This window comes from Zalophus californianus, chromosome 9 (assembly GCF_009762305.2).
Source record: "Zalophus californianus isolate mZalCal1 chromosome 9, mZalCal1.pri.v2, whole genome shotgun sequence".
Taxonomy (NCBI): Eukaryota; Metazoa; Chordata; class Mammalia; order Carnivora; family Otariidae; genus Zalophus; species Zalophus californianus.
Window position 1 is genome coordinate 7538643 of NC_045603.1, and position 13659 is coordinate 7552301.

Genomic DNA, 13659 nt, shown 5'->3' on the forward strand with positions numbered 1-13659 from the left:
ATCCTATGCCTTCTGTCCAGGGATTCTGTGCGCCCTCCCTCAGCCTGCATTAAATTTAGGTAGATGTCTACCCCTTACCTACTTATATGGACTCCATCCCTCCTTCCTGAGATGCCCTAGGAGAATTCGTTTCAGCTCACCCTAACCGTTCTTTCTCATCGTTCTTTATAGTAAGGTTTCTTGTTGGGGAATACACACCGAACCGTGCACAGGATATGTAGGATGCAAGCTGGCCTGAACAGTTACCTTTAAATTAAGGATACCAACTATTTGAGCCAGGCTTTACATCCTGTATCATATTTAATCTTCATACGATCTCCATTTTAAGAACAAGAAAACAGTTGATGATGTAAAGAGATTCGTTACCATAAAATCAAGATAACAGGGTTGGTGGACACAATTGGGATTCAAACCCATTGCTGCCTCTAATAAATGACTTCAAATACCAGCATCCTTTGCAATGCCTCATTGCGCAAACGCACACTCTTCTCAAAGGCCCAGCGCCCGGGTTTTTGGCCCCCATTCTTAATCCTAGCGGTTGGATGGGAAACCCAATCAGAAGCCGCCTCTCCCTGCTCCCCGACCAATGGGAAGACTGTTGCTAACACACGAGTTATATTTTTAGCTCTTCAGTGCTCTGGCACCCTGTAGGTCGGTGGGGTCTCACTGCTAGCATGGAATACGCTAGGGGAGAGCAAGGGAGGAGTGGGGAGCGATGGGGAGGGGAGGGGAGGGAGGTGGAGAGGGAGGAAAAAGAAGAGAAGGAGTGGAGTGGGGCAAAGCGGCGCGGGGCGTATGTGTGACGCTCTGCCACTCACTGACGCACGAGGCAAGTAGTTCCTGGAGGTGCCCCAGGGGCCGAAGCGCTCAGTGTGTGGGGGATGGGGGATCTCGGGCTTAGGCTCCCTCGCGCCTCCCTGTCCCCTTGGAGTTTGCCCTCCAGTACGGCCTTTTTCTGCTGCAGTCAAGGAAAGCGCTTTTAAACCCCCACACTACCGCTGCTCTCTGCCGTTGCCAAAAAAAAAAAAAAAAAGATCAAGGAACAAACAAATGCTAACTGTTCGTAGCTGGAAACTTTCGGATTTCGCCACCCCACGTGGGTTCGGCGACTGCCGATGGGCTGGAACCGTCTGGAATGAGAATAAAGGTCGAGGGTTGGGGAGAGAATTGGGGAATGGGCGACTGGGCAAAAGCCTTAACGCGCAAGCTCCCAGGGGCTCCTCGCAACCTGGCAGTTCGGTCCGCCTGTGACCTCACCTGGGCACAGGCCTCCCTACCCTCAACTCCGCGCCCCGCAGTCACAAAGTGGCCGAGCCCGCGAACCTGCGCGCCCGTGCAGGGCCAGCGAGCCTTGGTCTGCAACCCATGGACCGTCGGGTGCGTGAGCCTGGGGCCCCTGGCACGGGCAGGCGCCACACCCCGCCAGCGGGGGGCTCTTATATAGAAGAAAAGTTGCTCAGTCTAGTCCCCCGTACGGGGGTCGCCAGCCGGGAGAGCAAACGCGAAGATTTGCAGCAGGTCTGAGCCCCACCCGGGGCTGGCCGGGGGCGCGCTTGCGCGCCTGCGCGGAGCCGGCGCGGGCCTTTTCCGGCCGCAAGGTAATTAGGGGGCCAGAAGCAGCAAGTAGAAGGTTTATGTGGCGCTAGGCTCCTTTTCCCGGCCGGCCTCTCCTCGCATCCCCTTCCTCCCGCTCAGCGTGCTCAGACCCCGGTTTCCCCTTCGCCCTCCCTTCGACGTTAACATTACCCACCGAGGCATGGGGCGCTTGGAAGACTCGAGCCAACCCGAGTTAATAAAGGAGCGAAACGTCTCCCAAGCTCGCGCCATCCCCTCAGCTCCCCCTCCCGCCAAGGGACGGTAACTGGGGCGGTGCGAGAGCCGTGGGGTTGGTCGGCCAGTCAAACGCCCAGACCCGGAGGGACTCGCCGACCTGGCCTGGGGGAACAGGTCCGGCGAAACCTAAGAACAGTCGGCGCTAGGGCAGGTGCAGGGCCCAAGCCACGGGGAGCTGGGTGAGGGAGCTCCCCTCCCCCCCACATCCATTCCTCTCACACATCTAAAGTGAACCACCGGGTTCCAGTCCAGGACCCTGCCCTCCCAGAGCTCGCTGTCTACGTGGGGAAACATTGTACCCGATGAGCACGCTTTCAGTGGTTTGGGGCATGAAGAAAATACACGGCACGGCGCTGTGCTGGGGAGGGGAGGCGAGCATCATTGGACCGGCTAAAGGCGGCCTTGCTGGCGTTTAACCTGGGATCTGAGTGAGAAGAGGCCGGCCACTGGAGGACTGGCGGAAGGAGGTCCCGGGGAACCCCCGGGAGGCATGTAGAGCCGCCGACCGCTCGGCGCGAAGGGTTAAGTCGCCTGGCCGGCTGGAAAGTAGTCCCGGCCCGGCGCCCGGCCCCGCCCCTGCAGGGCGGAGGGACGCATCACGCAGGGGTGGGGAAGCCGGATCCGTGCGCAGGGTTGCTAAGGGTGAAACTTTTCATTGACTTTGCTCACTTCGGGCCGGGGCGCGGGAAGGTGCGGGTCGTCGCGGTAGAGAAGCGAGTGGCTCGGGCGACGCGGGGCCAGAAAGGCAGGACCGCCCGCTAGCCAGAGCCCGGACCGTTCTCCGCCCCGCGACACAAGCCGCCCTGCGGTCCGACATCCTCGCTTCGTCGCCGCCGGCCGGCCCGCCCGCCTTCCGTCCCCTCTCCGCCGAGCCTGACCTCCAAAAAGCTGAAAGAATTATTATTGAGAGTCATAGCCCAAAACTCCCTCACTTGTCCCCCAACCCTCAACGAATAAAAGGACCCATCAGCCTCCGGCCCGGCGGCGCCCAGAAAGGAAGGAAGAGCGACCTCCGACCCGCGCCCAGGACCACCCTGGAGGGAGAAGCCTCCCCGCCACCGGCAGACCGCCCCGCCACCGCGGAGACCCGAGTGAGTGAGCGGGGAGCGTGCGGGCGGCGGGGACCCCTGAGACGCCTTCTCCCACCCCCGTCCCACTCTCGCTCCTCGCTTTGCTGGACGCTGCACGTTGCTATCGTGCCCCCATCCCGAGGACTGGCCAACATTTTCCTTTCCCCTTCCACCTCCCCGATAGAACCCCCCCCCCCCCGCCTTTTTCCCCGGTGCTCCTCTCCGCTCCGTGCTCTGAGTGTGGCCCCCTCCTGGGTGGGGTGCATTTCCTCCCCTCTCCGCCCCCCTCAGTTCTTCATATCGTAGAGACTCGCTAGATTTTTCTTTGTATCCCCCGCAAAACATAACTTCCACCACCATTAAATAAATCAGAGGAAGGAAGGGGATCCAGGCTTTGTTTTTCTGCTTCTTTTCCCGTGTGCGGGAAAGGGGGTGGTAATAATTAATAGGGTTTATTTCTGGCCCTGTGGAGCTGAGGGATAGAAGGTAGACATCCCCTTTTGGACGGGTCAGTGGTGACTGTCCTGCGACCGCTGAACCAGAATTTACCGTTTTCGCTTTCGTGTTTTAAGGGAAAACTGTGCGGGGCGGGCGGGGAGGGGGCTGGTGAAGTGCGTTTACAGCAATACCAGTGAGTGGATTCTGGTTGATCCCGGTGAGATGCCTGGGAGGAAGAGCCCTACTTCTAAGCTCGTTCCCCTCCTGCCCAGAGGATGGACTGTGCCCTTGACGGGGGGGGGGGGGGGGGGGGGAGCAGAGAGAAGAGAGAGGAGGGGCAGTTGGCAGGCCTTCTCCCACCCCGCAGAGGAACCAGAACCCTACACAGCGGGTTGCAGCTTGGGCCCTCGGAGGGGGTCTCAGGTGCCTTGCTCAGTGTCTAACCTTTCTGTTTCTCCTTCCTATCCACCCTGCCTTGGGAGTGAGCCCCTCATCTTTGATTTTCCAGCAGAAAAACACTCCTATTGCTTTCTTGGGCGCCTGCCCCCATCCCCCTCTTAAGCAGTGGGGGAAAGAAGCTTGTGTGGGAGGAAGGATTAGGGAGGTTTAACAGCGTGTAGGGGAGCTTTGCCGAGGATCTGGTTAAGTCTGGTCATAGAGCAGGCCTTGCAATGGGAGGAGACCCACAGACAATTTCAAGTATTAGAATATGTTGTTCGGGTGTCAGATGCACAGTTTTTCCTTCCCTGCCCGGAACCTTTTCCCATTTCCCTAGCTGGGTCTAGTTACTCGGACTTGGATTAGAAGAGGGGTGAGGCTTGGGCCCTGCTGGCTTTGGGCCTTCTGATTTTCCGCCCGGCCCCTCCCCGCAGCTTAACTGGGAATTTCTTTGGCTGAGAGGAGGGGAGAACTGGGTTTAGTTCCTGCCTTTTCTGGCCGTGGGGGTGTTGGAGCTGAGCCCTCCGGGCATTAAGTGAAAACGCTTTTTTTCCTCTTTGAATTCACCGTCCCTACAGCAACTCCAGACGGAGACCACCCAGCCCAAGGAATACAGATTGAGCGGCAGGGACGGGGACGGGGGGGGGGGGCCGGCGGAGGGATGTGTGACCTTTATCTGTCCCAACCCACCGTGTTCACCCAGAAAAAACTCATTAGAAGGAGATCCTTAATTGAACAGTCAAGGGAGCCTGTGAAGAGGAAGAGGCGGCAATTCAGCCTTTCTTGAGACCAAGACGTGAATACGGTAGGGTGGTACAATACGGAGAGTAGGCCTTATGGGTAAATTTATACAAAATGTATTAAGCGGTGGGCGGGGGGGATGGGGGCGTCCACCACAGCGCGCATGTGCATCGGAAACTTTTCCTCGGTTCCCCGGACCTCGGCCAGCTCCCCTTACCAGGCCTGCGTAATTCGCTGGCTGAACCTTCGCAAAGCACGCAGGGAAGTGTAGTGTGCAGAGAAAGTAGGTCACTTGCTCCAATCTGAGCGTGAGGTGTCTGAGGACTACAGTTCCCAGAGTGCAGAGCGCGCCTTCACTGCCGGCCTACGTTGGAGTTCAGTGAGGTCTTCCTGGCTTCGCAGGAACCGAGTGCCCCAGAAAGGGCCTTCTTAGTCGGAAGAGTTGGGCTCGCATAGTCCATGTTTGAGGGACATGGTGGAGACTCTGGGTGGGGTGTTGTGGTCCGTCGGCACAAGTCCTGGAAGGCCTTCGAGCATACCCGCCGGTCTGGGTCGCTGCCTCTGGGACTGGTGGGGTGGGGCCAGGCGGTCCCACGGAACCTGGCTCTCACTCCCTGGGATCCGGTGTGCGACACCTGCTGGCCTTGTCAAAATTGAGGACCCCTCCTTCCCGACTCCTCTTTCCGGACTCGTTTGAACCTGATAGTGCTTGGTTGTAGGACCATTTGGTTGTTAAGGCTTGAGGTGCCTGAATATTTTATAGGTACTCCTGGTTTGGGGGCCCGAGGAGTTCCCTCGCCATTATCCCTCCTTTTCCTCTTTAAAACATATTGATTTTCTTCTTAACCTTCCTTCGCATTTTTGTTATAAGCTCTTTCTGGAAACTCCATTACCATATCATTGACTGTAGCAGTCACCTTTCTTACCTCGTTTTTGTCCTTCTCTTAAGCACTCTTTAAAACACAAGTCAAGGGGCGCCTGGGTGGCTCAGTCGTTAAGCATCTGCCTTCGGCTCAGGTCATGATCCCAGCGTCCTGGGAGTGAGCCCCGCATCGGGCTCCCTGCTCAGCGACGAGCCTGCTTCTCCCTCTCCCACTCAGCAACTTGCTTGTGTTCCCTCTCTCGCTGTGTCTTTTTCTGTCAAATAAATAAAAATCTTTAAAAAAATAAAACACGAGTCAGCACAAGGGATCTGAATCCCACATTAATTTTGCTGTTGGGAATAAACAAGTGAAGGAGGATTAGATTCTAAATGAAATTGGACAGAATTTACTCTCACATTCGCAACTTTTTCATATATTGACAAAAGGTAGATGTTGCTATTGTTAAACACTGGTTTTTGAGGGGGGAAGGGAGTTGTTTGGTTGGTTTTGTTTTTGTTTTTACTTTTTGCCACCTTTCTGGCCTTTTGCACCTGAGTCAGAGTTGGAGATCTTAAAGTCCTCTCTTCCCTCTTAACTTGAATCTACTTGTTACTTGTATTGAAGAGTAGTTATTACTAAGCTTTCCAATCTTACCACATTCTATGAATATTTATATGTAAGCCTAGAATTTGTCCATAGCCTTAAAAAAAATGAACAAACTCATCTGAGTGGTCACTCCTATCTTTAGTTAAAGACGAGACAGCACCAGTGCTTTAATCCTCTGTTCCATAAGCTTCTTGAAGTCAAAATTAGAGCCTGAGCTGATAGAGCAGAAAATCTCATTCTGGTTGTCCAGCATTTTTGAAAGGTTCCGCCCCACAGCCATCTGGCCTGGCCTGTTCTCCAGTTGAAGAGGCAAAGATGGCATTATATACTTCCTTACTTGTGTGGCAGCATCACTGAGGTATAAATTGGTGTGCAGCTTTAGTTGCTTATGCTGCAGAAAATGGTCAGCTAGGCAGGGCTGATGACAGTGGTTCTTTTGTACTTTGGGGTGGGAGGCTTATTTCCCAATGACTTTGGCCTGCATTTAAAATGCTGCCATTTTGAAAAGAAAAAAAAGAGAGAGGGAAACAAGCCGTAAGAGACTCTTAACGATAGAGAACAAACTGAGGGTTGATGGAAGGAGGTGGGTGGGGGACAGGCTAGATGGGTGATGGGGATGAAGGAGGGCACTTGTTGTGATGAGCACTGGGTGTTATATGTCAGTGAAGAACCACTGAATTCTATTCCAAAAACCAATATTGCACTGTATGTTAACTAAGTAAAATTCAATTAAAAAAATAGATAAATAAAAATGCTCCCATTTTGAGGCTGAACACTTCAGGGGAGGTTAACTTGGAAGGCATGTATGCAGCAAAGTTTGAAGAGGCCTAGAAAGGTTGTAGGAGCCCTTTGGTGTGAGTGGTGCACCTCTTGGCCACGTGGTGCTTTCGGGAAGTATAATGTCATATTTAAGTCTGTTTTACTTTTCAAAAACACTTTGAAAACACTGTCTTTAGCTCCAGGCCCGTCCTTGGGAACCAGTGCCAACTTTCTTCATAACTTTTTAATCTCCTCCATTTTGGACACCTCTGGTGGGCTGCTGTGGCCCTTATAGACTTCCTCTTGTGGGATGCCTGCATCCTGGTGGCTAGCCTTGCATCTGGTGATGAACGCAGTCCTTATAAACAGAAAGCCCCCTATCTTTACCATTTTTTTTTCCTCTTTAAACCTTCTGGAATTGATCTGTGCTCATGGCACCTCTGTTGAATCCCCATGTGACCCTCTGCTCAGACCTGAAATGAGGGTGCGACTAGACCTAGCCAGTGTCCCGTGATGCTCCAGATTGACCCAGTGCTTCTCTGATTTTCACCCAAGAGCTTTGCCCAAGGATCCAGTCCTAAAAAATACCCCTAGGAGCCAAAGAATTATAAGGAAGTGAGCTGGGGCAGGTGTTCAAAAAACTCAAGATCCTCAAGCCTAGAATTAGCACCTGAATACTCTATGCTGGACCCAGAAGGGATTTTAATCAAAATCCAGCTCCAGATCTATCACTGGGCAGAAGATGCCCTTGATGGATCATGGATTAGTCTTGTCTCTGCACTGAGCTCAGCAGCACATTCCCATCCAGAGGCCTGGCTGGGAACAGGTTCTGGCCCTGCTGACCCTTAAAGGTGGTCCTTCTCAGTCTTCCCACAGCATGACCCGGGAGCTGCCCTTTTGGAGATCCAGAGTGAGGAGATGAGGATCACTCGCTCTCAGGACTTTACAGATCACCTTCCTGAGACATGAGGCTGGCCCAGACCTCAGGAATAAACCTTTTTGACCTCTGTGGGAGCTGGCTGTGAGAGAATCCCAAAATAACAATCTGAGTGTTTATCTTGGGCTGTCTCCTCTCCAGGGATCTCCAAACACTTGATAAGTCTTATCTGGTGCCAAGGACAGGTGGTCAGATGGTCCCCAGGAGACTTGAGTGATGATGGGTCCCCAGCTGGAGGCTGCAGGGTGATGGAAAATTTCTTCTCTTTGCCACCCTCATCACCTACACTCTAGCCAAAAGCTAGAGATTCCCTCCGGCCACACCAGTGCTGCTCTTAAGGACTTTTTGGCCTACGGGGCCTTGCCTCCGTTTCATTTCCTCTGCTCCCCTGAGACAGCCCCTGCTCAGCAGTCCCTTGTTGGCCCACACCTCTGGTTGTAACAGGTCTTGACTTCTTGGGGATCGTGTTCTTGTCTCCATTCTTGGAGGCTACCTCGATGGAAATGCACCCTTTGGTTACAGTGTGTTCTTGAAACATCAGTTCTGCAAACCCAGAGCGAGCCAGAGAGCATGTACACCAACAGGACCCAGGATGACAAATTGGGTGTGACTGGAGTCCAAGCCCCCAGTGAAAAGTTGGCAGTGCTGTTTCCTGTTCAGTGATCTGTATCCGTTTCCATTTAAGGAGAAAAACTAAGGATTTTAAACTTATATCTTGGCCTGTGACTGTTGGGAGCACGACTTCACCAAGATGTTATGGAGATTAGTTACCAAGAGCCTTCCCTTCTCCAGTTGAATTAGGGTCTCAGCTTTTTGTGGGTTTTTTGCTTTTTGCTTTTTTTTTTAAGATTTTATTTATTATTTGACAGAGAGAGAGCTAGAGCAGGAACACAAGCAGGGGGAGTGGGAGAGGGAGAAGCAGGCTTCCCACTGAGCAGGGAGCCCAATGTGGGGCTTGATCCCAGGACCCTGGGATCATGACCTGAGCCGAAGGCAGACGCTTAACAACTGAGCTACCTAGGCTCTCTGTTTTGTTTTGTTTTTTGATAGCAGTTGTATAGTGACTTGGATTCTCAAAATAGTGGAAACCACAGCACTCCTGTTTCTTTTTTTTTTTTTTTTTTTTTTTTTTTTTTTTTAAAGATTTATTTATTTATTTGAGAGAGAGAGAATGAGAGAGAGAGAGAGTACATGAGAGGGGGGAGGGTCAGAGGGAGAAGCAGGCTCCCTTACTGAGCAGGGAGCCCGATGTGGGACTCGATCCCGGGACTCCGGGATCATGACCTGAGCCGAAGGCAGTCGCTTAACCAACTGAGCCACCCAGGCGCCCAGCACTCCTGTTTCTTTAGAATTACTTGAAAAACTGTAGCTCATTTTATCAGGTGCCTTCTAAATAGCAGGGTCAATGTGAGAGAGTTTACATCCTTGAGCTAACTTACTCTCCATGATAGCCTTATGTCACTGATGAAACTAAGGCTCAGAAGAAAGTGGCTTGCCCTCAGCCACACAGTCAAGCTAGTCACTAGTGGAGCAGAAAGGGGGCTCTGAATCTGAGATCTAAAGTTGGTGCTTTTCTATCCTTCCCCTTGATCCCCCTGCCCGCCGCTCCCCGCCCCCCCCCCCCACAGGCTTTCTGCACATTTACTCATAATACCCTGCATTGTTCTTGGTTTGCAGAGCTGTCTGGAGCCCAAGGCTGCCTACCTTCCATCACCTGCCACTGCCCTCGGCTTGTATACACGTGCCCGGAGCTGATTTGCCGCCACGGAAAGGACCATGCAGCTGGAGATCAAAGTGGCCCTGAACTTTATCATCTCCTACTTGTACAACAAGCTGCCCCGGCGCCGGGCAGACCTGTTCGGCGAGGAGCTGGAGCGGCTCCTGAAAAAGAAATATGAAGGCCACTGGTACCCTGACAAGCCCCTGAAGGGCTCCGGCTTCCGCTGTGTTCACATCGGGGAGATCGTGGACCCTGTGGTGGAACTGGCCGCCCGGCGGAGCGGCCTGGCTGTGGAGGATGTGCGGGCCAACGTGCCTGAGGAGCTGAGCGTCTGGATCGACCCGTTCGAAGTATCCTACCAGATCGGCGAGAAGGGGGCGGTGAAAGTGCTGTACCTGGATGACAGCGAGGGCTGTGTCGCCCCAGAGCTGGACAAGGAGTTCAAGAGCAGTTTCAACCCCGACGCACAGGTCTTCGTGCCCATCGGCAGCCAGGACAGCTCCCTGTCCAGCTCCCCATCACCATCCTTCGGCCAGTCGCCCAGCCCCACCTTCATCCCCCGCTCTGCCCAGCCCATCACCTTCACTACCGCCTCCTTCGCCGCCACCAAGTTTGGCTCCACCAAGATGAAGAAGGGCGGCGGGGCCGCAGGGGGCGGGGGTGTGGCGGGCGGTGGGCCCGGGGTCCCCCAGCCTCCACAGCCCCGCCTGGCCCGCTCCCCCACCAGCAGCCTGCTGAAGCACAAGAGCCTCTCCCTGTCTCTGCACTCACTGAACTTCGTCGCGGCCAGCCCGGCCCCTCAGTCACAGCTCTCCCCCAACGCCAAGGAGTTCGTGTACAACGGTGGCCCCGCCAGCCTCTTCTTTGACGGGGCCGATGGTGGGGGTGCTGGGGCCGCCTCGTGCACTAGCAGCAGCTTTGACGTGGCCCAGGTGTTTGGGGGCGGCACCAACAGCCTCTTCCTGGAGAAGACACCCTTCGTGGAAGGCCTCAGCTACAACCTGAACACCATGCCCTACCCCAGCCAGCCCTTCCAGCCTGTCGTGCTGGCCAACTGACCGCCCGCCGGTCGCGAGGCCAGGAGCGCCCAAGACCACAGGAAAGAGAAAGGAAAAGAAAGGCCAAAAAAAGAGGAAAAGAAAAATACACAAAAAGATTTCCAGTCTTCTCACTCTGGCTTCTAGAAAAAAAGATCCAGCCCAGGCAGGGAGTGGGAGGGGGCTCCTGAAGCACCGAATCGAGGTTAACTCAACCCCCTGCTGTTTTCCTGCCTGCCTCTGATTTATTTGGTTGGTTTGGGTTTTATATTTTTTTCTTTCTTTTTTTTTCTTTTTCTTTTTTTTTTTTTACATGTAGTTTTCTATATAACATCTTTAATTAGTGGCTTCCTGTGCTAAGAATGGTCCAGATGTGAATTGCTGCTCCCTCCCTCCCTCCCACCCTCCTTCACACGCCTGGTTTAGGATTGGTGTGTCCAAGCTCACAGGGAAGGAAGAGCCACAGGCTGGGGCCTAACCCTGCCCAGAGCAGAGAGAGGCTGCCCTGTGTCACTGCCTCTGTCCCCCAGCTCTGCTTTCACTCAAAGCCATCCAACCTCATCAGGCCTTCTTGGGCCCTGCCACCCAAAAAGGTCTGACCCCAGCCCCCGCTCCCTCCCAGGCCTGAACCATGGGGAGCTGCTGGCTGGCTACTTGACACCCTCCCGCTAGAGAGGTTAGCACTCTGTCTAGTGGAATTGCTTTCATCTCTGTCCTGTGGCCCCACACCACCATCCCCACCCGGCCCAGACCCCCACCATGGCCCCAGAGACCCAGCCCTTGACACATGTGGCCTCTCGTGCAGTCCCTTCTTCCCTGGGCCTGAGGTTGTGGGAAGGAGGCGGGGCAGGTACGGGGGTGGGGGGGTGGGGGTGGGGTGTGCGCGCGTGCGTGTGCGTGCGCGCGCGCGTGGTTTGCCGTCCTGTTCTAAAGGATTCCAAGCCATGTAAACCCCCTCCCCCTCCCCAGCATGATTCCAGGTTGTGGCAAGTGCTTATTTACGTAGGAGGTTGGGGAATGGGCCGGGTGGGTTGTCAGTCCTTTTGTAGGGTGGGTCACGTGTTGCGGTGAGACTGCGGCTGAGCCTGAGACACTCCCAGGGGAAAATACTGCAGAAGGAACTGGTTTCCAGACTGCGGAGGGATCTGCACTTTTGTTTTTGACCAAAAAAATGGGGGGTTAGCTGTGAGGGGCTGAGGGAATACCAGCCTACCAGCCCCTGATGCCTAAGAGAAGTCCCTGGACTCAGATCCTCCTGTTTCGTGACCTTAACCCAGGGTGGGAGCTGCTCACCTGAGCACCCGTGGAGTGGGGGGGGGGAGTTTTGGGTCAGTGCCTAGAGTGGGCAGTCCTGAGCCTTGAATTGAGACTTCTTAGTCCTTTGGTTTTAGATGTTATTTTAGTATGTTTCTGCCCCAGCCTGCGTGAGAACTTCTTGGTACCTCTTGCCAGCCCCTCTCACTGCCTGACCCAACCCCACTAGGCCTCGATGCTGTGAGGAGTGGTCTCTTGGGCAGGCCGGCTTAGACAGGCGTTTGGCCATCGCAGGTGGTGTGTGCGGATTACAAGAGAGCCTCAGCTCCTCCTCTCTCTGCTGGAAGAGAAGTTTCTCCCACCTGACCCTAGTGAGCCAGCTTCCATGCATGCCATGATGCTTTGGCTGGTGGGCCACATGGCATCAGGGCCCCCCATCACCAAAAAGTACCAAAGCCCTTGGCACCCCACCCCACCCCGCCCTCCTCAGTGACCCCAAGTGGGGCAACCACCGCGGCAGTGGGTCCAGCCCAGACGCACACTGCCAGCCTCCTCCCCCTGCATTGGGCACCAGCTCTACCTCCCCCAGCGGGGCAACGCCCTGGCTCCTCAGCCCAGCACCAGCTGTCCCCTAGGTTTCTCGGGGGCCGGCCCAGTCTGGGCGACCCTCTCCCTAGCCCTCCGCTCCCACACAGGTGACAGGCCCAGGCAGATGGCTGCTCTCTGGGAAAGGTTGGATGCTGCCTTATTTATGCCCCTACACTCAGTACACAGGTACCCGCCACCCCTGGTCAGCTTGTTTCTCACCACATCTAGGGAGAGGGGGAGACCAACCCCTTAGTGTCTTTTGAAATACGAAGAAAAATGTATGTTCAGGAGCATGACTCCACTGCTGGACTCTTGGGCCCAGTTCAGTCTGTCTCGTCTCAAATCTAGGCATTTTTGCTTCAATTTTATTTTTTTTAAGGAAATGAAAACAAAAACCTGCACTAATTTACCTGGTTTCGTAGGAATACTTTTTTTTTTATTTTTTACATTTTTTGGTGTCCGTTTGTATTGAATAATTTGCTACATTTGTAAAATGTAAGAGGTATATATAATATATGTATATTTCTAACGTAAAAAACGTAATTTTTTTCTTTTCAAGATTTTTTCTTAAAAAGAGGAGAGAAACAGATATTTTTTCAGGAAAAACAAACTTTAAAATAAAAAAAGAGGAGAATTAAACCTATTTCTCCCCTTTCCCCATCCTCTCTCTCTGTCTGCCCCTCTTTCCCAGGAACAAATCAAAAGGTGGATCGTCTTGTAAAGAATGTAAACTTTTAGTCCAGAATGATGTATTTTTCTCAATGCAGTGAGCTATAGATTCTCTAGTTTGACCCCTCGGGATGGGAAGGAGGGCATTGAGGCAATGTGGAGAGGAGCTTGGGGGAGCAGGGTAATGAACTTGTTTTCTTTAGTGAAGGAGGAATACAATCAAGCATTTTGTATTCAGAATGTTGTGCAATATTTTGGAATGGGACATTGGTGTGTTTAGAGATTTAGTTTAAAAACAAAACAAAAAGATTGATCAAATCTGTACAGTTTATATTGTTCCAGATTTTTTTAAGTTTGTATTAAAAGCATGATATATAATAGCTTGCTGCCTGCTCCTGGCTTGTTTTTACTTGGGGCCCCTGTCGGCTTTAAGAGACCGTTGGTCCTCCTCACCTCACCCCTTGGGGTGCCTCAGTGCCAAGGGCCCCTTTTTACCCCCTGTCGCACCATCACAGGACCCAGAGTTCCCACTTCGAGGGGTTCTTTGCCACCCTGGAAACCTGCTCCCCGAGGCTGGGAACTGCCCAAGCTCCCCCTGCTGCCGGGTTGTGGAGCCTATACTGGAAGCAAGCCTTGCGAACAGAACAGGATCAGCTCGTGGCTTTTTTAAGGAATGGCCGATTCCTTGGAGGCTGCGGGAGGGATC

General features: G+C 53.5%; 1 protein-coding gene across 3 annotated transcripts; it reads left to right on the top strand.

Moving 5' to 3' along the window:
• Positions 1-1209: 1209 nt before the first annotated feature.
• On the top strand, positions 1210-13335 carry TOB2 (transducer of ERBB2, 2). 3 transcript variants are annotated; one of them, XM_027594152.2, is made up of 2 exons: positions 1210-1598; positions 9363-13335. In XM_027594152.2, the coding sequence occupies exon 2, from the start codon at positions 9462-9464 to the stop codon at positions 10461-10463; it is 1002 nt and encodes a 333-aa protein (XP_027449953.1). In that variant the 5' UTR covers positions 1210-1598; positions 9363-9461; the 3' UTR covers positions 10464-13335. The 3 variants fall into 3 exon arrangements, with proteins under 3 accessions (XP_027449953.1, XP_027449951.1, XP_027449954.1); XM_027594150.2 differs by lacking the exon at positions 1210-1598 and adding an exon at positions 1653-2924; XM_027594153.2 differs by lacking the exon at positions 1210-1598 and adding an exon at positions 4449-4584.
• Positions 13336-13659: the final 324 nt, after the last annotated feature.

What these genes read in the sequence shown, in the direction of transcription:
- TOB2 (XM_027594152.2), top strand. Translation starts at nt 9,462, where the DNA reads ATGCAGCTGGAGATCAAAGTGGCCCTGAACTTTATCATCTCCTACTTG.